We start from the raw sequence: 27,338 nt of genomic DNA, 5'->3' as shown, positions 1-27,338 counted from the left end.
AAGAGTTTCTGCTGCCAGAGAGAGGCCTACAGAGGTAATGTTAATATTACGTGTCTACACATCAAACAAGCTACACATTCAGATTTTTTCACATTTTTATGTGGATAATCTAAGTTTAAATCTAAGTATAAACGGGTATTCTTATCTCTACCACTGTGGAAGAACAGCAGGAGAACAGTCCATCAACTTCTGGTGCACAGATGAACACAGTTCAGTGATTTCCAGTAAATGCCACAGTTTAATTCGGTAGAATTTGTTCAGAACTACATTATGTAACTCTAATCTACTACTGTATTTTCAGTTGCCAGTTAAGGAGTTATATAGACTTCATCTTATTTAAAAAAAAGAAGAAAAAAAAAACAGTAAAATAGTCAAAATAGCAATATTTTTTATTTATTAATAAATGATTAATTTTATTATTAAAAATGTACTGAAAGAATGAATGAGGTGTTTAAGCACCACTTCCTCTTTAAAAAAGGGGAGGAGACCAATAGAAACTCTGGGTTTCCAGAAGAAAACCTGCTCCCGACCAGGTTAGGTTCACAGAGTAAGTTACCATGGTAACTGACTCTGAGTATAAGTTACCTCTCTTTCAGAAACGGGCTTGACTTACTCTGCTTTCTCAAGTTTAACATACCTCCCATTCTGAAACAGAAAACTCAGAGTTTCTCTCATTTCAGGGTTAACATACTCAGAGTTTTCACTTAACCCTCTGGGGACCACAAACGCGCCGGCGCGTTTTGCTCGTTTTTTTTTTTTTTTTAGCAATGAAAATAAACACTAAATGCTCTGTTAATTTTGATCTTTCATTTTCGTGTAATACATAAATCGATCCTGTTCAGTTTCTATTTTTTTTCTGTATACTCACAATAAAAATAAAGTGTTTTGCTTTTTGACAAATAAAGAAAAATTAACATGATGCGATTTCTGCCTTCTCTCTGTCAGTAAACTCCCATTTGAAACGCGTTCGAAAATGATCTATAACTCCGCGAAAATGCAGTCAAACAGGCAAACAGACCCACGGGCACAAAGCTTGAGATCGCATCTTTTAAATGAAGTCATTTATATAAAAAACAAATATTCTCAGCTTCTGTAATCTGTATAAAAAGAGAGCGACTCCTGTCGAGCTCATTACGACCTAATTCACAGTAATGTGACCACTCCCCGGAGAGCGCGTGCTATTCAAACGCAAATTCTGAGAACTATTTCATAGCTGTGAAACGCCCACATCAGCTGTAAACAAAGCGCGTCGCGACTCCTCGCGAGTGAGACATTATAGCCTACCTTATGGAGAAAAGATTCCTCAGAACAGTGCTGATGAGGAGCAATATCTCCTGAAATGACGAGCAGATTCCGCTGAGGAGTGAGGTAGGCTGTTTTCTTTTCTCACGTGTGGAATAACGTTATGGAATAACGTTAGTGTAGGCCTATGTAAACCGCAAAAAGATGAATCGCATTTATAATATGACTCGCCTTTCTGTGAGATGAATGAAGGGGACATATTTGTAAAGACTGTTTAGCCTAAATATGAATCGCACGTCTGTGAGTGAAAGAATAAACTGCTTTGCTATAGCCTACTGAGATGAGTAAAAATCGACTGGAATATGTTGAAATAAAATGTATTTGTATAAGCAACGTATTAAACTGCAAAAAAATACTATTTTTGTCAAAAATAAATTCATAGACTAAGATGTTAGATGTTCCAATGTTGGCTATATTCAAACTAATGAATACATATGATAAAATGTAGGCCTATAATGTTTTTTGTTTTTTTTTGTTTTTTACAAAGAAAGAGTACACTTGAAATATTGTTGAAATTGTAATTATTGTTGTAATTGTAACATTTTTAATAAAATAGCAAAACATATTTACAAGAGAGATGTAAGCGAAATCTTAAATGGTCAATATAAGTCTTCTTCTAAATACATCTTTTGTCCTTGCATTGTGGCTCAGTCAGTTTCACACCTGAGTGAATGGCTAATTATGCAGAGTGGGTGGGACATTCATAATCTAAGGTGTAAACTACTCCTCCCCCTCGCATATTGGCTTTCCAAGCAAAACCTGTTTTACACCATTTAAATCAATGTATTTTTTTTTTGTGAACGATAAAGCAAGACTATTTTCACATCATTTTGAAGCTAGAACTCAAAGGGACAACATCCATTAGTCAAAAGTCTTGTGGACACATATTTAATATGTGTTTTGTGGTCTTAATTCAGCAACTTTCATTTTAATTTTTTCCAATAACCATGCATAAACATTATTCTCTTAAAAATACAAACATCTACATACACGTTGCTCGCATATTATGGTAGCCCTGTTTGTGCTATATAGAGTGAATTTACACCTTTGCCATTAACATGTTTATAAATAACTGAAAAAAGCACAAATGTCAAGGCATGTCAGAACATCTCAAGGACCCCAAAAACAGCTTGGTCCCCAGAGGGTTAACCTCCTTTCTGAAACAGGCCCCAGGCCGCTCGTGCCAGAAGAGAGGCGCTTGACTGCGCGGTAGTAGAGCACCTGAGAATCCTCTTGGGGAGAGTGAGGCACACGGGAACTCTGCCAACGTGAGCTTACTCGTGCCTGATCTCTCAGTCCTCTGGCTCTGCTGTTTCTTCCTCCGAGGTTCCTGGGAGGAAGAGAACAGGAGAGCGTGGGGGGCGGAACCATTGTCGAAAAATTAAGCGGTCCGCGAGCGGAGAGAGGTGAGACTCATACTCTTGCAGTGAGAACAGCTCGTCTCAGTGAGCGCAGCTTCTGTGTGGGATTTCCCCAGACAGGTGACGCACTCACTGTGCTCATCAAATGGGTGCAGGGGTGCCCTGAACGTGCCACACTCATGGTGCAGCATTCGCAAAAACAACGCTGCATGAAATTTGCTCTTTTAGAAACGCCGAATGGCCACAGGTGAGATCGCTGAATCAGCTCGAGTGCAGAGTGCTGTCAATCCGCTTGCTTGCAGAGCGCTGATCAGTCAGCTTGATAGCAGGATAGGAATCTGAGTTCCTATGGCAGAATGTATGACGCAGTACGATTGTATTGATAAGGAACATGTGTTAGTTTCAAAAGTGTTATTTTACTCAGATTTGCTAATATACCAAAGTGTGGTAAAGTCTGCAATAACAAAAGAGATCTCTTTATAAACTCAAGTATTTCTAGATAAAATTTCCCAAACACCAAATCTCTCTGGTAACCAAATGCAAATTTCTCTAAATGAACAATTATATAGGTTATTGTGTTTTCTCATTATTATTCGCTGATTAGTTTTGTTGTAACAATGTTAAAAACATTATAAATGTTATTCACTGGTTTGGGGATCAAAATGGATGCTGCAATGGTTTTCGTCTTAGTTTTATATTTACAGAAATGTGGTTAGATCTGTTGGGTGGATAAACAGCTTCTGCTGGATGTTAGTGGAACGTTTTTTTCTTGAAGTACGATAAACTCCTGCTTGTGCACTTTAAGAGTGCACGCTTTCACTGCGTGATGTAGCCTCTTATAATGCAGTGTGAATTCCCCCAAACATCAAGATATGAGGATAAAATCTGGATGACTTTTCATATCTTTTTACACTTATGTCGTAAGACCATGTTAAGCAATATCACACGAGAAAGAGTGCTGTTTTTCCTGAACATCAGCATGATTGTAAATGTGATACTGATTTTATGTAAAAGTTCAACAAACAAAAAGTTAACAGTCTTAGACACAATATTACATCTTAAACTCAATATTGTCTGTTTTTGCTCTGTTTCACAAAGAATATAGTTATATCATATAGGCTACAAACAAATCCACAGAAGAGCAGTCACGTGTCTCTGAGAAACACACACACAGCAGTGTTTTGTTTGAATCTGTATTTTTTAACGAATTGGGTGAGTCAAGGATGATTCAAAGACCCATTATTAAATGCAGTCACTTGCTTCGTTCCTGAATCAGTCGGTTGTTTTGAACGAATTGGCTGAATTAATTATTCAGTGAATTATTCATTAAGACAGTGACTTGCCGCTACGTACTGGTAGTTTTAGTGATTTAGTAATTTAAAAAATATATTTTTTATTGTTTTAATATTTTTCAAGTTGTATTCAAAACAATATCAACATTATTGTCACAGTATGTTCAGTGTGTTTAGTTTTCATGGACTTTTAGTTTGTTTTCATTCATCTTCTGTGTTCCTTGTTCGTTTGCATCGTCTGCAGTATCTGTTTGTCTGCCTTTTGGGATTTACTACTAAACTTTGTCTGGAACAAAGACATTATCTTCGACTGCCTGCACACACCCGTGACAGAAGACCGAATCAAGATATGGATTATGCAGCTCGATTTGCTGCTGTGGCTCTTGAGAGCACAGATTTTTTGTCTTTTTCTTTAAAAAGTTTTTTAATCTCACCATCACTAGCCCCCACGACGATGAGACCCTGGAGTCACTGTTCTGGATCAGGGTAAATTACCATCATCCCGTCGACCTCCCAGACACCACCGGTCAGAACTGGAAAGAAGCCATCCTCCGGTGTCTGGAGAGCGTCCTTCCCCGATCCGGAACACAGCCAGACCCAGAGCCAGAATCACCACCATCGACCGTGAAGAAATAGTGTGAGTCCCCCGCAGACGGAGAGCTACCCCCTGCCTGAGGACAGAGCTGCCCCTCGTCCTGGAAGTGGAGCTCCATCAAGCTCAAGGTTGTTAAAACTGCACCAGACGCCAGCTGTTCAACCTCCAGTCTGTAGGCAGACTCGTCACCGTCCTGGATGAGGCCGATAAGTGTGGTGTCGTCTGCAAACTTCAGGAGTTTGACAGAGGGGTCTTTTGTGGTGCAGTCTTTGGTGTACAGGGAGAAGAGCAGTGGAGAGAACGCACCCCTGGGGGGCGCCAGTGCTGATTATGCAGGTGCTGGATGAGGATTTTGCCTGTCGGTCAGGAAGCTGGTGATCCACTGACAGATGGAGGCGGGCACAGGGAGCTGGGTTCATTTGGACAGGAGGATGTTTGGTATGATGGTGTTGAAGGCCGAGCTGAAGTCCACATACAGGATCCTCACACAAGTCCCTGGTTTGTCCAGATGTTGGAGGATATAATGCAGTCCCAAGTTGACGGCATCATCCACAGACCTGTTAAGCAAACTGTCCAGCAAGGGTCCAGTGAGGTCCTCCAGGTGGGCCAGACCCAGTCTTTCAAATGACTTCATGACCACAGATGTTAACCTCAATCAATCAACCCTCTCTTTTCCCACCTTTTTGTCTTTTTCTTCCCTCTCTCATTCTCATCTCTCTCTCTCTCTCCTTCTTTCTCTTTTCAGCTCCTACGTTGTGAAGTACCATTATCACATAGTAAACACATGCACAGTGCACACACATAGACACACATTCCTGTTACCCAGTGTTCATTCCTGTTACCCAGTGTTTATTCCTGTTATTAAATTGTATTTTTCAAGTACCATTATCACATAGTAAACACATTCACACACATATTGACAGACATTCATGTTACCCAGTGTTCATTCATGTTACCCAGTGTTCATTCATGTCACACAGTGTTTATTCCTGTTATTAAAATGTATTTTTCTTCTAAAAAATAAAAGTTGAACCATTGTTTTTATCAGTTTTGTTTGGTCCATCATTTATGCTAAATCACAGTATAGACATTGTTAAATACAGTAATTCTACAGCAGCTTACTGTTAAATTACAGTAATACGATAGACTAACTGTAAATGCACAGTAAAATACAGTAATTATACAGCAGCTTACTGCTAAATCACAGTAATATGACGGCATAATTATTGTGAAGTCACAGTAAACAGCTGTCATTTCACAATTATTTACTGTAAAAATGATACGGTAACTTACTGTGAAAGTCATGCAACTGGTAACCTGCAATTTATTGTAAATTTACAGTGAAATAATTAACAGTGAATAAATGGGCCGACAGAATCACTGTAAATGATGATGTTCTTGATGGAAGATTCAGAGACAGACTGAAGCTGGACAAAACTGGATCTCTGATCATCACAAACACCACAATGAAACATGCTGGATATTATAAAATACTGACCAACAGTGCAAGAAAGAGTTTTGATCTCACAGTCTCTGGTGAGTTAAACATTTATTTAACCTGGTTTATGTTTTAATCAGTACAGAAATACAATTATTATTCCAAACTCCATTTTGCTTTTGTTGTTTGATATTCATTTTCAATTTAAACTTCAAACTATTTATTTTAGTAAACCATATCAAATTACTAAAAACTGTTTCTGTTTGTTATGTGTGTGTTTTGTGAGACAGTAGTGAAGGAAATATCAGTAAATAAGGGAGATTTTGTCACTCTACACAATGATCTTACTGAAATGAAGGATGATGATCGGATTCAGTGGAGTTTTGAATATGGACCTGTAATAGCTGAAATCAATAAACGGGCAGACAGAATCACTGTATATGATGATGTTCTTGATGGGAGATTCAGAGACAGACTGAAGCTGGACAATCAAACTGGATCTCTGACCATCACAAACACCACAACCACAGACTCTGGAGTTTATGAACTTGACATCAACTATATGAAGATGATTTTCATTCTCACTTTCTACGGTGAGTTAAATTTCATTTCTCTTTCAATTCGGTTCACCTCGGCATTGCGTTTGCTAACACTTATGAAAAACCCCTTCCTCCAAGTACTAAAACCCGATAAGTTCAGAATACTCACATTTTGAACGTGCAGGCGGCTTTAGCATATCAATATTATTCTGTGAAGCAGGGGAGTCTCAAGACGTTAACATTATTGCCCTGCTTTGACGTTAAAATTACACTATAAGCAGTGACTCTAAAATAGCATTCAAAATGTGCAATCAAAAGCACTGGGGAAGCACAGATTTACTGTTCTGCGTAACAGCGTTTGCCAATGATTGAAACATGTCTTCATCATGATATTCAAACAATCAAAAAGCATATAAGAAATGTTCACAGATGTTTGATTTACTTACAAGTTGTTCCATTAAGTTTTCTCCGGTCGCTTGCGAGTGTCCGCCAATGTTGAATGGATTCTTCTGATAACGTTGGTTAGAGTAACTGTGACGTAGTACTGTTCAGGTTTACAGTGTATTTTATCACGGCGGTAACACCCGAAATATGGGCGGGCTTCCCACACTATATAAGGAGGAGCTTGAATGTCATTCATTCAGAAACTTTTCCTTCAGTCAACCTTCTGCAAGAAGCCTATCATCAAGCAAGACTTATAATGATCCACACGCTGCAGTGGACAACGTCTTCTCGTCCCTTGCTGTGTTCTGGGGAGCCTTAAGGATGAGGATAAAGATGGCTTTTCGTAATTGCTGGGCATGAGACGTGACAAGTCAAGTCACCTTTATTTATATAGCGCTTTTTACAATACAGATTGTTTCAAAGCAGCTTTACAGCGTTAACAGGGAAATAATGCAACAAAGTTTGATTCTAGATTAAAATAGCATCACAGTCCAGCTTAAGTAAGTTCAGTGATGGCTTATTTTTGTTGTAAAAAACAAAAAGTTATAAATTTAGTTCATTTATATATATAGCCGCTCTGGAGAAAACCGTGATGTCATCGTCCAGCTCAGTTCAGTTCTCATTTAATGGTCTCAATGCAGGCAGAGCAATAATATTGTTGAATATTAAATTAAATGTCCCCAACTAAGCAAGCCAAAGGTGACAAAGCCGAAATAGGCGACAGTGGCAAGCCTTGGGAGAAACCAGGCTCAGTCGGGGGTCCACAGAAAGTACTGCCACTGCCAGAAAGTAGAGGACACCGCACCATAATGAGCACGAGCGTATCAAACTCGTGAAGAACTATCTGCGATCGACAATACGTTTACATGCAAACAAACAATCCATTAGTAAACGGATTGACGGCTCAATCGGACAGAAAAGCCTTCATCTAAACACCTTAATCGGTCAGGGTGGTTTATTCCTTTTCTAATCCGATCGAGAGCACATGTAAACACTTGATCATACTGAAAACCGAAACTGAAAGGACTGCGCATGTGCAATGGCATATGGCGCGCAGAACGAGCTGTTCTTCCTGTTAATAAAGTGTCATGTGAGATCGGATTGCCCCCACTGCGGAGATATGAGTCTCTGGACTCTCGGGCCTCTTGTGGGCATCGTACAAAGCAAACTTAGAACTGAATCGAAAGGGAACATCTCCAGTTGCTCACATAATTTCCTTTAGACTAAGGAACGGTACATTGCATAAACTGCTGTGTCACCTACTGTAGCTCGGCATCTTGCAATATCAAGTTGCTTCAGTCAAAATAATGACATTCAAGTGCCACCTTGTATAGTGGTGGAAGCCCCTCCATATTTTGCGCTCTTGAACACCATTGGCCAGTGTTACTGGCGTGATTATTTAAGGCTTCTGTAGTATTTGGAGGGAAGGGGTTTCCCCATTAGCATTAGCAAACGCAATATCTCGTTCCCTCATCTCAGGGACCATAGATGTTTCACTTCTTTTAGTTATTCAAGCTTTAAAGTTGATCTAAATAAGTATTTTATCATGATTAATTAGTTAAAATTATTAATTAGCATTTTATTTTACATCAATAGCATCTAGGTTTATGTTTAACTTTCTATATCAGGTTGTTTAAATGCTTTACTTTTGATGTTAAAGTTTATTGACTGAGCTGATCTCAGTTTGATGTTTTTATTTCTCAGACTCTGAGAACAACTGTTGTGGTCCTACTGAAGCTGTGATCCGATTGGTCCTCTCTGCTCTGGTGGGCGTGGCTACTGTCATTATTGTGGTTTATGAGATCTGGGGCCCGTTCTTCGTACGTCGCTAACTCAGTTAGCTGGATTTGATTGTTGACGATTTGGCATGATCTTGGATTGTTTGGTTCTTCGACGCTCATCCTGGACTTGCTGTCATAGCAACATGTGCGCAAACTTAAACCTGCTCGGGAGCAGCTTATTTCATGTTAACAGGATTAGATCGCGGCTTTATAAGCGGAGCTGATACGGGAAGTCCAGCGCAGCGCGATAGTGCACTTTCTGAGAGATATATTTTTTCTCGTGACTCGTGAGATTGTCGTTTACATTATTAATTTGTTGGAAACGCACATTTATTTTCGACTTGTCGGAGTCGGGCTTTAACTACAGCACAAACTGTTTGTTGCCCTAAGATTATTTGCGAGTGGCTCTTTCCTTTACACTATTGGAGATGCGGATAACTTGATGGAAAGTGCTGTCTGTCGTGTCATTCGGAGTTTACCTGGCGCTTTTAGGTTTAAAAAACAGTTTTAGTTTTTTTGTGGCATTTCCAAGCCACTGAATACCCAATGTTGTAAAGCAGTTTTTTAAGCAGTTTTTTATTTATTTATTTATTTATTAGGCTATCATTTTTTTTTATGAAGATCATGCAATCATGACCATGCTGATTACAGTACATGTCACTCAGGCTTATAGGCTAGACCATAGACTGCCATCAAGGCCTCAATGAAGGTGATTATGTGAACAGAAAGGGGGTTCACAATGTAAATGTGCAGCCCAGTTACTATTGGGATTCTTAATATTCCAGATTAATAATATTATATCAAATTAAAAAAAAGGCAGTTGACAAATCTTCCATATCACAAATGTGAAAGCAAAATGGCCAGGATCTGTGCATGAATTAAGAATTTTCAGAGATTCACATTTATGCACATTATTTGAAAGTGGTAAGGAAAGTTCCACAATTAAATATCAAGCTCACTGTATTACATACACTTATGCTGATCCTAACAGAACTGCATTTTTTCATAGGTGATTATGACATGTTCCTGCAGACAGGTGTTTTATGACCCCATTCCCTGACCCAAACCAGTTACATTTACATTTACATTTACATTTATGCATTTGGCAGACGCTTTTATCCAAAGCGACTTACATTGCATTATCCTATACATTTATACATAGGTATGTGCAATCCCCTGGGATCAAACCCACAACCTTGCGTTGTTAACGCAATGCTCTTACCACTGAGCTACAGGAAAGCTACAATGCAGCTCTAGCCAGGACAAGGGCACACAATGAAATGAACTTTGGCTAACTAAAGGGAAGATTTCAGTGTCTGAGGGGTTGCACACCTGACAGGGCCTGTGACATTGTTGCATGTGCCATATTACATAACATTGCCAAAAAAAAAAAAAAAATCATTTAATTTTTCATTAAATGTTTAATAAAAGACAAATATGCTCAGTTCCTTGAGTTTTATTTCAATTGTTCTTTGTAAAGAAAAGCCAGTGGTCAAGTGCCTGCAACAAGAGATATTAGACACATGCCTCATGCAACAAATAAAAAGGAAAAGTTGGCTATACACTGCCCACCTGTAGGCCTATGTCTCCTCTGTCTGTGCAGACTCTTCTGTAGGCCTTTCTGTAGATGTGGAATCCTGCAACTTATATTGCAGCCATAAAGCATACAAGTATAAATGAAGTAAAGTTATTTATGCACTTGCAGGAAGGCTAGTTCCTCCATATGACAGTTATCTGAGAGGGTTTATTCACTGTCCAGTGCAATGGAAACAAATGGACATTACAAAGTCTTATACTTTCTTTCCTTTGGAAAGTTAGACAATGTCCACTTACTGCACATATTTCAGCCAACACTTTCTTGGGAACAGATACAAGTGTTGGTGTATTATGTAAAAGTGCACAAAAGAGGAAAACACAATGTCATTACAATGAACTACACTCGGGGAAAATGTGATCAATAACTCATGGCAAAATATTTTTACATTAACATAAGTTTATCAGTTTTCACTTTCACAAGTCAAAGCAATTCTTCATTACTCAAGATTTAACAGTTGAAATGACTATACAGCCTTATTTTAATTCAGCAAAAATTATTTTACAGTGTAGGCTACTAAGATCTTTTCATTTTTTTTCAGCCTTTTTTTTTGGTTGCTTTTAAACACAACCATTTATTTAACAGTGCCTTTTATAGAAGAGACTATAATAGAACAAAAAATTACCATTATGTAGAATATTTTTGTACTTCACTTTTATTTGTTCCCATGTTCTAGTGTGGTGACTCTGACATTACAATGAACAAAGTAATTATGCAATTATTAAAATACAAAAATATAGGCTAATAAGTGATAAAAACATCTAACATGGCCACTTCTAACGGATTTACATTGTCTGCTACTTTTTGCCAGCCCTCTCTCCTGGCTTTTGCAGACTTTGAGGTGTTCCCTGGCGTTTTGATTAAACATTAAAATTCCGAATAAACTTCGACTATTAGTTCTTGCTCTGCTGAGTAAAACTGAGCGCGCTCTTTGGCCACGCTGAGCAGCCAATAGCAGCGTTGCTGATCAATGTTTCTACTATCGATACATATCCCCTTTTAAACCAACGCATGAACGCGCAATTATCTCAGATAACTCAATCCAGCGATACTAATCATAAACAACAGGTGTGTTCGAAGAACCCAATTAGCCGGATCATGATTCACACGATGATACCATCTTGGATGTGTCATTTGATCTCGGATGTAATAAGCAACGTACGAAGAACTAGCCCCAGATCCAGAAGAGCTAAAAAAGATCAAGCACAAATTCAAACATCAGGTACCTAATTGATGTAATTTCTCACAAACCATTTTTTCAAATATATTTGTGAGTTTTAATAATTTATGCCTTTTATATGTTTATCTTTTTCAGAAAGTATTGAAATCTAAAGCAGAACACTGAACTTCAAGTGTGTTCTTGTTCCTCTAGTGTTTTTGTCATAAATACTGTTGATTATTTGTGCTTGTGCTCTCTCTTTCAGTGTCAGATTTAAAGGCTTTTTTGTCAGGCTTTTTTTGTTTATATTTCTCCTCAAGATACATATATCAATTTACTACGACTGTTGTATATTTACTCTGTGTTTGCTTGCCTTTAGCAATAAAGATTTCTCACTCTAAGGTTAAAGAGTCTCTCCATGTTTTCTTACATTTATTATGTCAAGCGCCCCCTGGAGGAATAGTAATTTTATGTAAGCAATTAGTGTGCTGTAATGTGAATAAGTCCCTCACGAATGAAGGGTGTGGTTAGACACGACTATAGCCTTTGACTCTATTCACAATACAGCACGCCTCAAGTACCTTATTGCTTTAATAAAACGATTACCAGAAAACGGCAGTAAACGACCTCATCTGATGGAGCTCAAATGAAAACATCAAGACTACAGCAAGTATAATTTTTTTGAGTTTTCATTTGATCCAATAGCGTTTCCACGACTCTCCAAAAGGGGAAATATAGAGAGATTGATTACAGCAGTCAGAAGAGAGAAAGATGTCAAATTAACCGTCTCTCCCTCAGAAACAACCTCGCAGCAGTGTTTACTAGCTTTTCTTTTGTAATGTAATGCCAAGGTAATATAACATAACTGTTTTGATTGTTTCTCCACTCAACAGTCTCTCATGTGACACCTCTTAACAATGATCTTAATCTTTCACATCACCTGTTGTTCACTGGAAAAAAAAAACTGCTCAGTGGCTGCACACTTCTCTTGTTGACCTTTGTAGTCACAGTCACATAGGCTTGTATATTATTCAAACTACTTCTACAATTGTTTTCTATAGAAAAAATAAGATTTTAACACTACCCCTCTATATAATGCAATCATTCTGCCATAGGAACTTAGGTCAATTCGACTGAAGTGTGCAGCATGATAGCAAGGCAAGTTACACAGTACTCGTTCCTGTTATCTCGGAACTGAGGTTACGTTAGTAACTGACTGAACGTACTATCTACAGTATACGGTTCACTCGTAATGCGTCACTAGACCCAGTCCAATCGCTCTGCTTATAATTGCGTAACGGCAGTAGTTCAAAGGCCTTGGCCCAGGACGCTTGAATAAAGGCCCAGAGGGCACCAAAGCTAGGTAGGGCGAGGTAATCACCCAACATTAAGAGACTCAGACCGTATGCCGGCACCACAAGAAAGGAATCTGGTGGGTTAAGCTAATGTAGAGGTCAAAGCCCAACTAAACAGATAGGACCCTTGCTTGTAGAGCAGTTCTACCAGAAAGACTCGGGAGATAAAATGATATAACAAGAGTAAATGTATTAATAGCTCAGCAAGCATAGTCTTTGGCGTAGGCCCCGTCCTTAGCAAGCAATGCGAGGGTAACGGAATCTGCAAATCCCGCCTGAAGATGAAGGCAGGGGCGCAGCCGACCCCCTGGAGGTAAAGGAAGGGACCATCCTGGTGGTGGTGGGGAGGATGGAGGGAAAGGACCATCTTGGAGGTGGTTGGGGAGGATGGAGGTAATTGGCGCCGTCAGTATCTGCGAACTCAGACGGATGTAAGTACCATTCTTTTATACTGAGAGTGTTAACACATGATTGGTTAGAAGTGAGTTAATTCATAACGCGCTGATTGAGTCTTCCTGGCAGAACTTAACGCTAAGCTTACATGGACGTCCATGCTATAAGAAAGAAAGAGAAAGAAAAGGAAAGAAAGAAAGAAAGAAAAAAAGAAAGAAAGAAAGGGGTAGCGCTTGTCTGCGTCCTTGATCTCCGTTAGGTTGAGCCATAAGTGACGTTCCAACACCACAAAGCTGGCCATAGCTCTGCCAAGAGCTTGGGCTGTAGTTTTAGTGGCTCGCAGGGCCAAGTCAGTCTAGCTATGCAGTTCCTTAAACACAGCAGGGGTGTTCGGGACTCATCCTGCATGTGGGCTCCGCCGGGGTAAACCACTCCAGTCTGAGCTCCTCGACTGCTTTTGAGAGGAGGCAGATTTACTCGGCTCCCATTCCAGCTCTAGCATCACTCGAATCTCTAGACGGCAGGGGGGTGGGGTTATCCAGCGAGCCCGACCAGTCCTCTGTGTCTGAAGCCGCCAATGACATGCTGTCATCAGGGAGATCAGATCCCCTGAACAAGACCAGGGGCACTTGACTGCGCGGTAGTAGAGCACCTGAGAATCCTCTTGGGGAGAGTGGGGCACACAGGAACTCTGCTGGTTCCTGGGAGGAAGAGAACAGGAGAGCGTGAAGGGCGGGACCATTGTCTAGAAATTAAGCAGTCTGCGAGCGGAGAGAGGTGAGACTCATACTCTTGCAGTGAGAACAGCTCATCTCAGTGAGCACAGCTTCTGTGTGGGATTTCCCCAGACAGGTGACGCACTCACTGTGCTCATCAAATGGGTGCAGGGGTGCCCTGAACGTGCCACACTCGTGGTGCAGCATTTGCAACAACGGCACATGAAATTTGCTATTTTAGAAAGGCCGGATGGCCACAGGGGAGATCGCTGAATCAGCTCGAGTGCAGAGTGCTGTCAATCCGCTTGCTTGCAGAGCGCCGATCAGTCAGCTTGATAGCAGGATAGGAATCTGAGTTCGTATGGCAGAATGTACAACGCAGTACGAGTGAACCATATCGATAGGGAACGTGTTTCAACTTGAGTTTCAAAAGAGTTATTTTACTCAGATTTGCTAAAATACCAAAGTGTGGTAAAGTCTGCAATAAAAAAAAAGAGAACTCAAAAATTAAATGAATTCAATTCAAATTCAATAAAATTTTCCAAACACCAAATCTCTCTGGTAACCAAATGCAAATTTCTCTAAATGAACAATTATATAGGTTATTGTGTTTTCTCATTATTATTTGCTGATTAATTTTGTTGTAACAATGCAGGCAAACATTATAAATGTTATTCACTGGTTTCAGGATCAAAATGGATGCTGCAATGGTTTTCGTCTTAGTTTTATATTTACAGAAATGTGGTTAGATCTGTTGGGTGGATCTGTTGGGTAGAGCTTCTGCTGGATGTTTGTGGAACATTTTTTTCTCCAAGTACGATAAACTCCTGCTTGTGCAATTTAAGAGTGCACGCTTTCACTGTGTGATGTAGCCTCTTATAATGCAGTGTGAATTCCCCCAAACATCAAGATATGAGGATAAAATCTGGATGACTTTTCATATGTTTTTACACTTATGTCGTAAGACCATGTTAAGCAATATCATCCGAGAAAGAGTGCTGTTTTTCCTGAACATCAGCATGATTGTAAATGTGATACTGATTTTATGTAACAGTTCAACAAACAAAAATGTAATATTGAGTTACATCTTAGACACAATATTGTCTGTTTTTGCTCTGTTTCACAAAGAAAATAGTTATATCGGGACTGTGAATGAGAATGTTCTGGAAAGTGATTTTGTGGCTCTCTGTGATAGAACCACGAGACGTCGCTCGTTGACCGATCATAGGCTTCTGGTAGGGATGTAGGCTTGTAGGAGTGAGTAAAAGTAGGAGGGAGCTGAGCCTGTGGTAGATCTGTGAGCAAGCGTCAATGCCTTGAACTTGATGCGAGAGGTAGCCAGTGCCGAGAGATGAACAGAGGAGTGACGTGGGCCCTTTTGGGCTTGTTGAAGACAAGACGAGCTGCAGCATTCTGAATCCTTTGTAGAGGTTTAGTCGCACATGATGGAAGTCCAGCCAGAAGAGCATTGCAGTTCTTGATGCTGTTGAGATAGGATATGAATGAAGTGATGGCGAGCAGAGAAAAATTGGGAAAAGGCAGGTTGTATGTGAAGTGGAAAGACTTAAAATGATTCCATGCGGTTAAGTAGGATTGTAGAGTGCTGGGTGAAACGGCTTGAACAATGCAATTAAGAGAGGCGTCAAGAAGTGGTTTCAATGGGTGGTTAACGTGGATATCAGCTCTGAAGTGAGGTACTGAGGGTGGGAATGGGTCCGTGTCTGGTGCCAGCAACCTGAATTTCTGGAAAGCAAAACGGAGAGAGTCAGCTATTTTTTTGTTTGTTTTTTTTGGACCCGGGAACATGTTTTGCAGTTATGATGAACTGATCGCAGACTGCAATTCAAATGAGGTGTCTTAGGAGAGGCATTAGTGCGGGGGAAATTTGAGTGCCTTTGTTGATGCAATGCACGGTTGCTTCGTTGTTGCAGTGCACTATGATGCTGTTAGAGGACCATTCTTTACCCCACAGGAAAGCTGCTACCACTAAAGGATACAACTCGAACAGCGCTGAGGATGTTAGTGACTGCGGTAAGTCTAACAGCTGGGTGGGCCAAGTAGACGTGAACCAACGGCCTTGGTAGAATCCCCCGAAACCGATAGAGGGAGCTGCATCAGTGAACAGTTGGATATCCAGAGGGAGAGAAATCAGATTATTATAGAAAAAGGACAGGCCGTTCCATTATTTAAGGAAGATTAGACAGAAACTGAGCTCCTGCGGGAGCCGATGGTCACATCACTGCTGCGGCAGTGGAGAACATTAGCTAGAGAAACTGAGCTCCTGCAGGAGCGTGAGGGGACATCACTGCTGCGCCAGTGAAGGCAAGGTTAGCCAGAGAAACTGGACTCCAGTGGGAGCAGAATGGACTGCTGTGACAGTGAAGAAGGTTAACCAGAGGAACGCCAGAGACGGAGCTGCTGTGGGAGCGGAGGAGATGACACTGCTGTGGCAATGTGAGAAGCGAGTGGGATCCTATGGGAATGGTGGGGAAAGGTGTATATGGTTAGCTTGTAGGTTTAGAGTTTAGAGGGCATCCTTGCAGGATTATGCGCATCTGAAGTTTAAGTGGCCGAGCGAAGAAAGCAGTTCGCGTTTAGGACAATTTAAAATGTCTGAGAAGGTGGGTGAGACCAGAAATATCCTTTGATTTCTCCTCGTGCAGTGCAGCCTGGAAATTAACTGTATTCAAGTTAATGCCCAGAATTCAACGGATGTGGCTAGACTCATGGTTTATCCTGGGTGACTGGAATCCAAAGCTCACCAGAAACCGTGTGGGGCTGAGAGATCGATTGCTAAATTATTATTATTTTATTTTTTTTGAATGAATGAGAAGCCTAAATGGTTTATAACCTGAATATATTCACCTCTGACGCATCGATTGATCATCAAACATCATTGGATCATTGATCATTGGAAGGCAGAAGAAGAGGAAAACGAACTTCCGGGTCACTGCTCGTGCGGTTGACCGGTCGGTGCAGAAAGTAGCTTTTGAATGTTTGTCTCTTCGTAACGTGAGTTTGTGAGTGTTTTGTTTCGGGTATAGATCGATTGTCAACTACTACCGTATAGTTCTAGCTCAGCACTTTCGTGGTGTGTTTGTGAGGGTGTTGCCACCTCCTCACATACTGGGATCAACAAGCCGACGTTAATTAAACCAGCTAGCTTTTGCGCTCACTGCTCCAAAGTATGGATTTTACATGGACACTATGGACTTTTATGCTTTTACTTTTCGTTTTGGATTATCTGCCTACTGCATCATATGGATATACTCTTCCGGACACCCGACGGATTACTTATTCCAGGGATTTTTTATTGCAGTTGCAATTTCACTTCCACCAAGGCACTGACGAGTTGCCAGAGGAGCTACAACGTAAACTCCCAACCAACAGGACAGACACTCTGCACAACAATAGAAAGAAGGTAACGAGACGGGGGAGGAAGAAGAAGGGTGGAATTAAAGCAAAACTTAGGCGAGGAGGAAATAAGCACCATGCACTCCCCTCAGTGATTCTTGCTAATGTGCGCTCACTGCGTAACAAGACTGATGAACTGCAAGCTAACGTTTATCACATGTATGAATACCGGACTGCTTCCATTCTTGCTTTCACTGAAACGTGGCTAACTGGAAGTGACAACAGTGACAGTATGTACATAGATGGCTTCGGGTCTCCTGTAAGGTTAGACCGTGATACTGAACAATGGTGGTGGTGTCTGTCTCTACATCAATCCACGTTGGTGCAAAACAGTTGTTGTCAGAGAAGAACTGTGCAATCCTGACATCGAACTCTTGGCTGTCTCCCTGCGTCCCTTCTACCTTCCCAGGGAATTTCCACAACTGTTTTTCATTCTGGTTTACATCCACCCCAGGGCAAATGCATCCACTGCTACAGATTATATAAGAAATACGCTCGACAGACTCAAGCTGATATCTCCAGATGCCCCCAAATTCATCATGGGCGATTTTAATAACTGTTTTTTAGACAAATTAATTAAAGGATTTTATCAGTACGTCAACTGCACCACCCGTTTAGGGAAAACACTGGACAAATGCTATGGGTCAGTTCCAGACGCCTACAGAGCCGTCCCCCTCCCCCTTTAGGCTCTGCTGACCACAGCAGCATATTGCTTGCTCCTGCCTACACACCTGTGGTTAAGAGAATAGAGAAAGTCATCAAGGACATCAAACAGTGGACACCGGACAGTACTGACAGTTTTCAAGGGTGCTTTGAAACCACGGACTGGAATACCCTCACATCCTGCTCCACCAACATCAGTGAGCAAGTGGATACAGTCTCAGCATACATTACTTTCTGTGTGGATAGTATTATCCCCTCCAAGAAGGTTACAATTTTCCCTAACAATAAACCCTGGGTGACTAAAGATCTAAAAAACATATTGAATAAGAAAAAGAGATTATTTTTTACCGGTTCTGAAGCTGAGAAGGAGGTAAATAGAGAGGTCAAGCGAGCCATAAAAATTGCCAAGCTGAAATTCAAGAACAAAGTGGAGCAGACCTTTGAAAAAGGGAACCTCTGTGCGGCTTGGCAGGGCATCAAGAACATGGCAGCAGTGAACTCTGTCTCTTCCAGCCGAGAACCCATCCAGGTAGCAGGAAGCAGCTCCACTTCACTCCCTAATGACCTCAACTCCTTCTATACTAGATTTGAAAAAGACAACAGCATCCAGCTAGAATCAATCATCTCCACTCTCAGATCGGATGACCACGGCCTCAACATAAACACATCAGAGGTGGTGAGTGCCCTCAAAAGGACGAAAAAGAACACAGCTCCAGGGCCAGATGACATCTGTGGGCGGACCCTCTGGCACTGTGCTGAGCAGCTGGGAGGTGTGTTCCAGCATCTGTTCCAGGGCTCTTTGAACAGCAGCACAGTCCCTGCGATGTGGAAAACCTCCACAGTGATCCCCATCCCCAAGAAGGGCACCACCAGGGTCCTGAATGATCTTAGACCAGTCGCTCTCACCTCCCTGGTCATGAAGGCCATGGAGAGGATCATCAAGGAGCACATCACCAAGGCAACTAGTTCGATGATGGATCCATTGCAGTTTGCTTATCAGGCTGGCAGGGGTGTCGATGATGCAAAAATATTCATCTTAAACATCATCCACAAGGACCTGGAAATACCAAACACCTTAGCCAGACTTCTCTTTGCAGACTTCTCATCAGCATTTAATACAATGCAGCCACACATTTTGGCAGAGAAGCTCATCACACGCTTCCATCTCAACCACCAACTCATCCTGTGGATTATAGATTTCCTCACCAACAGATCACAGAGGGTGTTGGTGCACCAACCGACAACCTCTTGCCGTTATCCGACAACCTCTTCACCTCCACGGGCTCTCCACAAGGCTGTGTCCTCTCTCCACTTCTCTTCATCCTCTACACTGATGACTGTAGATCCACCCACCCAAATTGCCACTGTGTGAAATTTGCTGATGACACAGTCCTCCTGTCTCTGCTTTCCAATAATACACAACATCACAGCCCAGCCCTCCAGGACTTTTTATTTTGGTGCGAAAAGTCTTGTCTCGAGCTGAACATAGATAAAACTAAGGACATGATTGTAACCTTCTCACCCAAACAGAGACAATTAGCTGAGGCTGTCACCACTATCATCCAGCAGGAGATAGTGGAGACATATAAATACCTGGGATCAACTTTTGACAACCTGCTAAGGTTTTCCACTAACATAGTGGAGATCGGGGGAGGAAGCTGGACAGACTCGGCAGACCCAAACGTACTGTGAGGGTCTGTTGGGAATGTTTGGCCGAATCTCCTGTCAGAGAGATCTTCAACTCCCACCTCCGCCAGAGCTTCGGCCAGATCCCGAGGGAGTCTGGAGATATTGAGTCCGAGTGGACCATGTTCTCCACCTCCATTGTCAACGCGGCCACTCGGAGCTGTGGCCGTAAGGTCTCCGGTGCCTGTCGAGGTGGCAATCCCCGAACCCGGTGGTGGACACCGGAAGTAAGGGATGCCGTCAAGCTGAAGAAGGAGTCCTATCGGGCCTGGCTGGCTTGTGGGACTCCTGAGGCAGCTGATGGGTACCGACGGGCCAAGCGGACTGCAGCCCGGGTGGTTGTGGAGGCAAAAACTCGGGCCTGGGAGGAGTTCGGTGAGGCCATGGAGAAGGACTATCGGTCGGCCTCGAAGAGATTCTGGCAAACCGTCTGGCGCCTCAGGAGGGGGAAGCAGTGCCCTACCAACGCTGTTTACAGTGGAGGTGGGCAGCTGTTGACCTCGACTGGGGATATCACCGGACGGTGGAAGGAATACTTCGAGGATCTCCTCAATCCCGCCGTCACGTCTTCCATTGAGGAAGCAGAGACTGAGGGCTCGGAGGCGGACTCGTCCATCACCCAAGCTGAAGTCACAGAGGTAGTCAAGAAACTCCTCGGTGGCAAGGCACCGGGGGTGGATGAGATCCGCCTTGAGTACCTCAAGTCTCTGGATGTTGTGGGGCTGTCTTGGCTGACATGCCTCTGCAACATCGCGTGGCGGTTGGGGACAGTACCTTTGGACTGGCAGACCGGGGTGGTGGTCCCTCTTTTCAAGAAGGGGGATCGGAGGGTGTGCTCCAACTATAGGGGGATCACACTTCTCAGCCTCCCTGGGAAAGTCTATGCCAGGGTACTGGAGAGGAGAATCCGGCCGATAGTAGAACCTCGGACTCAGGAGGAACAGTGTGGTTTTCGTCCCGGTCGTGGAACACTGGACCAGCTCTATACCCTCTACAGGGTGCTGGAGGGCTCATGGGAGTTTGCCCAACCAATCCACATGTGCTTTGTGGATTTGGAGAAGGCATTCGACTGTGTCCCTCGCGGCGGCCTGTGGAGGGTGCTCCGGGAGTATGGGGTCCGGGGCCCTTTGCTAAGGGCTATCCGGTCCCTGTACGACTGGAGCAGGAGCTTGGTTCGTATTGCCAGCAGTAAGTCAGACTTGTTCCCGGTGCGTGTTGGACTCCGGCAGGGCTGCCCTTTGTCGCCGGTTCTGTTCACAATTTTTATGGACAGAATTTCTAGGCGCAGCCAGGGGCCGGAGGGGGTCAGGTTTGGGGACCACACGATTTCATCTCTGCTCTTTGCGGATGATGTTGTCGTGTTGGCCTCATCAAACCAGGACCTCCAGCATGCACTGGGACGGTTTGCAGCCGAGTGTGAAGCGGCTGGGATGAAAATCAGCACCTCCAAATCCGAGGCCATGGTTCTCAGTCGGAAAAGGGTGGTTTGCCCGCTTCAGGTTGGTGGAGAGCTCCTACCTCAAGTGGAGGAGTTCAAGTATCTTGGGGTTTTGTTCACGAGTGAGGGAAGGATGGAACGGGAGATTGACAGGCGGATCGGTGCAGCTTCTGCATGCATGGCGACAAAATTTGTTGACAGTTAATTTAACTCAATTTAGGGTTCATTTATCATGGTAATTTTCTCCAAACAACTTGAGGGCAGTGTCAGTAGATTGACAGCGATATTTTGTAACAGTGGCTACTGTCTTGGATTCCAACTATTCATTTTGCTTGATGACATCATTAATTTAAGATGGCTGACAGCGATAGCCATGTGCCAAATGCTCCAGGCATCTCTTAAAAAACTTTTATACAAGAGGACAATTGAGGTAAAAAAAAAAAGTATCCACAGTAAAGTATGATGAATAAGTTAGTATTTTTATAAACTTTTTTTTTTTTTTACACCAAAAACTAACTGTCCATGTATGTGGACATCATGCAACTGAGTCAGTTTGCATCAAGTCTGATTCCTGTAACCTGCTAGTATATCTGTTACATTTTTGCAAATATATTATGAATTATCTTATATTGTAATAAAACAGGCATTTTACAAATATATCAACATAAATAACCAATCAAAAATACATATTACGTCATTAAATGGCATCTTTACACATACATACAGAGACAAATTGGCATTTTGCCTTCCAAACAGGGACAGCATAGGTCAAGCACTCAGTACAGTATAATAGAAAATATGACGTGAAATAGAAATAGTGGAAGTGATAGTGACAGCAGAACCCAGCTTTGATTTGCCCATATTGCTACTTGGTGTCTGTGTATACCGTTATAGTTCCTATAATATATGTTTTATTGTTATTATATTGTAATATTATTGTTTTTAGTAACTGATCTGATAAACATAGCATAACATGCCATGATAAAACACAATGTTCCCTATTGTCATCTGTGGCTTTATGTCCCATTTTACGCCTTTGTTGCATGTTGTCCACGTGAACAGTTAAATAATTTTTTATAAAAATGAATTTTGTAAAAATGAAAATGGAATTCAATTTTAGCTTCATATTATAAAGTAAATAAAAATAAAAAAATCTAGATAATGTTTTCCATAATTTATGCATGAAAGGGTTCAATAAACAGTATAAAGGCCCAATAGCTACTAAAGCCATAATATTAGTTTTCAAGCCACAGATCAGGGAGTAGCACTCATAGCTTTTCTCAAGGATGGCTCGAGCACTGGGACGTTGGACATGTTCATACAGTAAGCGTCTGAAGACCATCGCCCCATGCCTTCAGTGTAGAGACAGGAGTGGAGGAAGCTGCAGTTGTAGAAGCCGCTTTTAGTAGAGACGGCTGTTGCCCAGCCCTGTTTGTCTGAACCGTGAGAGACGTCAAAGCTTACGCTACTCCTACATCCTCCGTCATACATCGTCAATGTTACTCTTTTGGCGTAAGTCGCCTTGCGTAGACCGTATGCCGGAAGCTAGTTATTTTAGACGATAAAGTTTTAAATATGGATATTTTTCTTACACGAACGCATTGCTTCATAATTATCATTCTTGCGTGACAGCAGTGAAGTCTACTAATAAGCTGATGATAATGTGTCCAACATTATCATAAATCGATGTAGTGATAAAGCATAAGAAAGACGGTTTCGCCTATCTTGATTGAAAAGCAGTATGCAGTGAAGCTGACAATCAGGCAGACTGAAGCTGCGTTTAAGTAAAGTGCCCTGTTTAAGAGTTGCCACTTGAGTGCATAGGAATCGGATCAGCTGATTGGCTGACCAAAAGACTAAATCTAGCAAGTCACCAAATGCTAATTTCTCTAAATTAACAATTACATTTACAGGTTACTGTGTGTTCCAGTTTAACTCTGACTCTTGTTGTAGCAATACAAGCAAAAATAACTCAATGACGTAATTTACTGGATTTTGCGTCAAATTAACCCTGCAACCCTGCTCTTTTATTTTATCTGTACAAGCATCTGTGTGTCTGGTTTGATCTGTCGGTGGATAAACAGCTTCTGCTGGATGTTTGTCGTCTCTGTGTGTGTCAGCAGTTTGTGGCTGAAGCGTTTCTTCATTTTCTCTCCTGCTAATAAGAAGCTCACAATCTTCCACTCCACACAAAACATCTTTACACTGAAATAAAGTGAATCCATCAACAGTCAAATAAGAGTCACAGGTCAGAGGTCAACTATGATTGACTGCTCACAGCACTAAATAACACACCAGTAGATACAGATATCTAATCCAATATTTCACTCTTCTGCTATTAGTTTTCATTCAGGGCCAGAATTCATTTGAAAATGTAAGATCAGCAAAAGCTTGTTGATTTTCGTGATGTAAAAGAGGAGGGTGCATGTGTAAACTGTGTGAGAGGTTACACAACCAGATAAATATCTCAGTTCAGTCTTTCAGATCAATCTGAGTGTTTCAGACATTAAGAGTTACTATCGTGGGCTTTTCAGTGAACCGATGAAGAAAATGTTTCTCAAATTAGTTTTGCTCTGTTTGTGTTTGTGGCGTCTGGATGGTGAGTTTTAAATGTGTTTTTCTGGTTTCAGTTGTTTCTGTTCTGATGTGATAAATTACTGGTTAAATTAGTCGGAAAGGATTAACATTCACTGTTATTCTCGTATAGAAACAAATAATGTGTGAAGTCAATTGATTATATAAAACTGTTAAACTATTTCTCATTTTCATTCATCATCTTTTGTCTTTGAACTGCTGCAGAATATTAATCACTTCACATTTACATGATTAAAAGTATTTTAGTGAAGCTTCATCAAACCAACATCAAGTGATTTTAAAAGCTTTAATCTGTGAAAAACTCTGTTCTTCAGGAGGGTCTGATGATGATGATGAAGTGAAGTCAGTGTCAGTGATGGAGGGAGATTCAGTCACTCTTAACTCTGATCTTACTGAAATAAAGGATGATGATGTGATTCTGTGGAGGTATTCATATAAATGGACTGTAATAGCTGAAATCAATAAACGGGCCGACAGAATCACTGTATATGATGATGTTCTTGATGGGAGATTCAGAGACAGACTGAAGCTGGACAATCAAACTGGATCTCTGACCATCACAAACACCACAACTGAACATGAAGGAGATTATGAACTGCTGGTGATTACAAGAATACCGTCATCAAAAGCATTCAGAGTTTCTGTCTATGGTGAGTAAAGATAATTTTTCTTCTCCATTATTTTCAACAGTGAGATCAAGAGGTTCAGGCTCTCTGTCTTTGGTGAGTTCAAAAAAGTTTACACCTGTTTTTTAATGATTTTTTTTTTTTTTTTATGAATTCATACACAATTTTGTTTTTGTTATTTTATATTGTTTATTTTGTATGTAAATTTTAAACTATTCAAATTTAGTAAACCATTATAAAGCTATTTAACAGTATTAATCTTTGCAAAACCTGTTTCTGTTTGTTCTCTGTGTGTTTGACAGATGCAGTGAAGTCAGTGATGAAGGGAGATTCAGTCTCTCTAAACTCTGATTTTACTGAAATAGAGGATTATGATCGGATTCAGTGGAGGTTTGGAGATGAAAACACTTTAATAGCTGACATCAATAAATGGTTCGACAGAATCACTGTATATGATGATGTTCTTGATGGGAGATTCAGAGACAGACTGAAGCTGGACAATCAAACTGGATCTCTGACCATCACAAACACCACAACTGAACATGATGGAGATTATACACTACTGATGTATTCAGAAGGAAAATGTTTCTCATCAAAATCATTCAGAGTTTCTGTCTATGGTGAGTAGAGATTTTTTTTTTTTCTTTTTTTTTGTAATATTCTTATTTTATTAACTATTTACATGTTGAATTGTTGAATCTTTTATAGTTTGAGATGACAGACCGTATAAAAACTCACTTTAAACCGAATAAAAGATTGTTGATTTGATTTGATCATATTTCTGTGTATTCAGAAATATTAGTTGATGTCAGCGCTGATATTAGTGTTTATTGACTGATCTGATCTCAGTTTGATGTGTTTATTCCTCAGACTCTGTCCACTGGTGTGGTCCTACTGAAGCTGTGATCCGATTGGTCCTCTCTGCTCTGGTGGGCGTGGCTACTGTCATTATTGTGGTTTATGAGATCAGATCCAGAAGAGCTGAAGGAGATCAAGCACATATTCACACATCAGCTACATGATTGATGATGTCATTTCTCACAAACTGATTTTGCATGTATAATTATCTGTGAGATTTATTAATTTATGGCGTTTTATGTTCATGTTTTTCAGGAAGTATCGAAATCTAAAGCAGAACGCTGAACTTTAAAGGTTCTTCAAGTGTGTTTTTGTTCTTCTAGTGTTTTTTTTTTGTTTTTTTTCATAATAAATACTGATGATTATTTGAGTTTGTGCTCTCTTGCAGTGGCAGATTTTAACAGTGTCACTTTATTGTTTATATTTCACTTTGTTTATAACTTCTCTCAAGTACAAAAAATAATAATAAAGAGACACAGATCTCACTTTTCTACTGCTGTATATTTGTCATGTATTTTCTTGCCTTTATCAATAAAGTTTCTCACTCTGAGGTTCAAGATGATTTATTCAGAGGAATACAAACTGTATGCATATTTGAAATATTTCAGCAGTGTACCATATACAGCTTTATTTGTACTTTTTTAACAGGTGCTTCTTATAGCCTATCTGTAAAAACATTATTTAATATATTTTTTTAATATTACCAATTAGTTTGTTTGTTTTTTTTGCAATATATTCCAGTATAAACAACATATAAAGCTAAAATATTATTATTTTTTTAATGTTTTTAAATCGTATTAGCTCATAAAACTAACTCTGTTACATTTTCTAGTTGCAGATTTACTGCAAGAAAAATATTCAATACCGTGTTAAGCAGGCTTGTGCACAATTCAGAATTGAATTGAGAATGACTCCTGAATTCCAATTCAATTCTTGAATTTGAATTGAATTTGAATTAAAGGAAGCAGAATTGCAATTCAATAAAAATTAAAAGAAATTCATATACATATTTTAAGTGAAGTGTTTAACAATTAATCTTTACAGTATATGTCAGATTTGATTGCATTACATACTCTATAAATTATATTAGTTTGAACTTTGTGTTATTTGATTAGTTTGAACTGAAAATAACATTGGAACAAAACTAACTAAACTACATTGAGGGGGTAATTTCATCCTCATCATCATCATATTCTTCCACTTATCCGGGGCCGGGTCGCGGGGGCAGCAGTCTAAGCAGAGATGCCCAGACTTCCCTCTCCCTAGACACTTCCTCCAGCTCTTCCAGGGGGACACCGAGGCGTTCCCACGCCAGCTGGAAGACACAGCGTGTCCTAGGTCTTCCTCTGGGCCTCCTCCTGGTGGGACGCGCCCGGAACACCTTACCGGGAACAGATGCCCGAGCCACCTCAGCTGACCCCTCTCGATGGGGTCATGACCCCTCTCAGCGGCTCTGCTCTGAGCTCCTCCCGAGTGACCGAGCTTCTCACCCTATCTCTAAGGGATCGCCCAGCCACCCTGCGGAGAAAGCTCATTCCATAAAAATTAAGAACAGAACCGGTGACAAAGGGCAGCCCTGCCGGAGTCACACGTGCACCGGGAAACAGTCTGACTTATTGCCGGCAATGCGAACCAAGCTCCTGCTCCGGTCGTACAGGGACCGGACAGCCCTTAGCAAAGGGCCCCTGACCCCTTACTCCCAGAGCACCCTCCACAGGATGCCGCGAGGGACACGGTCGATTGCCTTCTCCAAATCCACAAAGCACATGTGGACTGGTTGGGCAAACTCCCGTGAACCCTCCAGCACCCTGGAGAGGGTATAGAGCTGGTCCAGTGTTCCACGACCGGGACGGAAACCGCACTGTTCCTCCTGAGTCCGTGGTTCTACTATCGGCCGTATTCTCCTCTCCAGTACCCTGGCTTAGACTTTCCCGGGGAGGCTGAGAAGTGTGATCCCCCTATAGTTGGAACACACCCTCCGGTCCCCCTTCTTAAAAAGAGGGACCACTACCCCGGTCTGCCAGTCCAAAGGCACTGTCCCCGACCGCAACGTGATGCTGCAGAGGCGTGTCAGCCAAGACAGCCCCAC

At 41.3% G+C, this 27,338-nt stretch overlaps 1 protein-coding gene across 1 annotated transcript in view; it reads left to right on the top strand.

Moving 5' to 3' along the window:
- Positions 1–25,413, top strand: part of LOC309474953 (uncharacterized protein) — a gene marked incomplete at its 3' end in the record, with an annotated part of 266,525 nt that extends 241,112 nt beyond the window's left edge. The window contains exon 5 of the mRNA XM_082137572.1: positions 25,262–25,413. Within this exon, the coding sequence (XP_081993698.1) occupies positions 25,262–25,413 (152 nt within the window). The remainder of the gene's footprint in view (positions 1–25,261) is intronic.
- Positions 25,414–27,338: the final 1,925 nt, after the last annotated feature.

Source organism: Leuciscus leuciscus, assembly GCF_965113295.1.
Source record: "Leuciscus leuciscus genome assembly, chromosome: 15".
Classification (NCBI taxonomy): Eukaryota; Metazoa; Chordata; class Actinopteri; order Cypriniformes; family Leuciscidae; genus Leuciscus; species Leuciscus leuciscus.
Note: the sequence above shows the minus strand (reverse complement) of the source record. Positions and strands in the feature narration are given on the sequence as shown.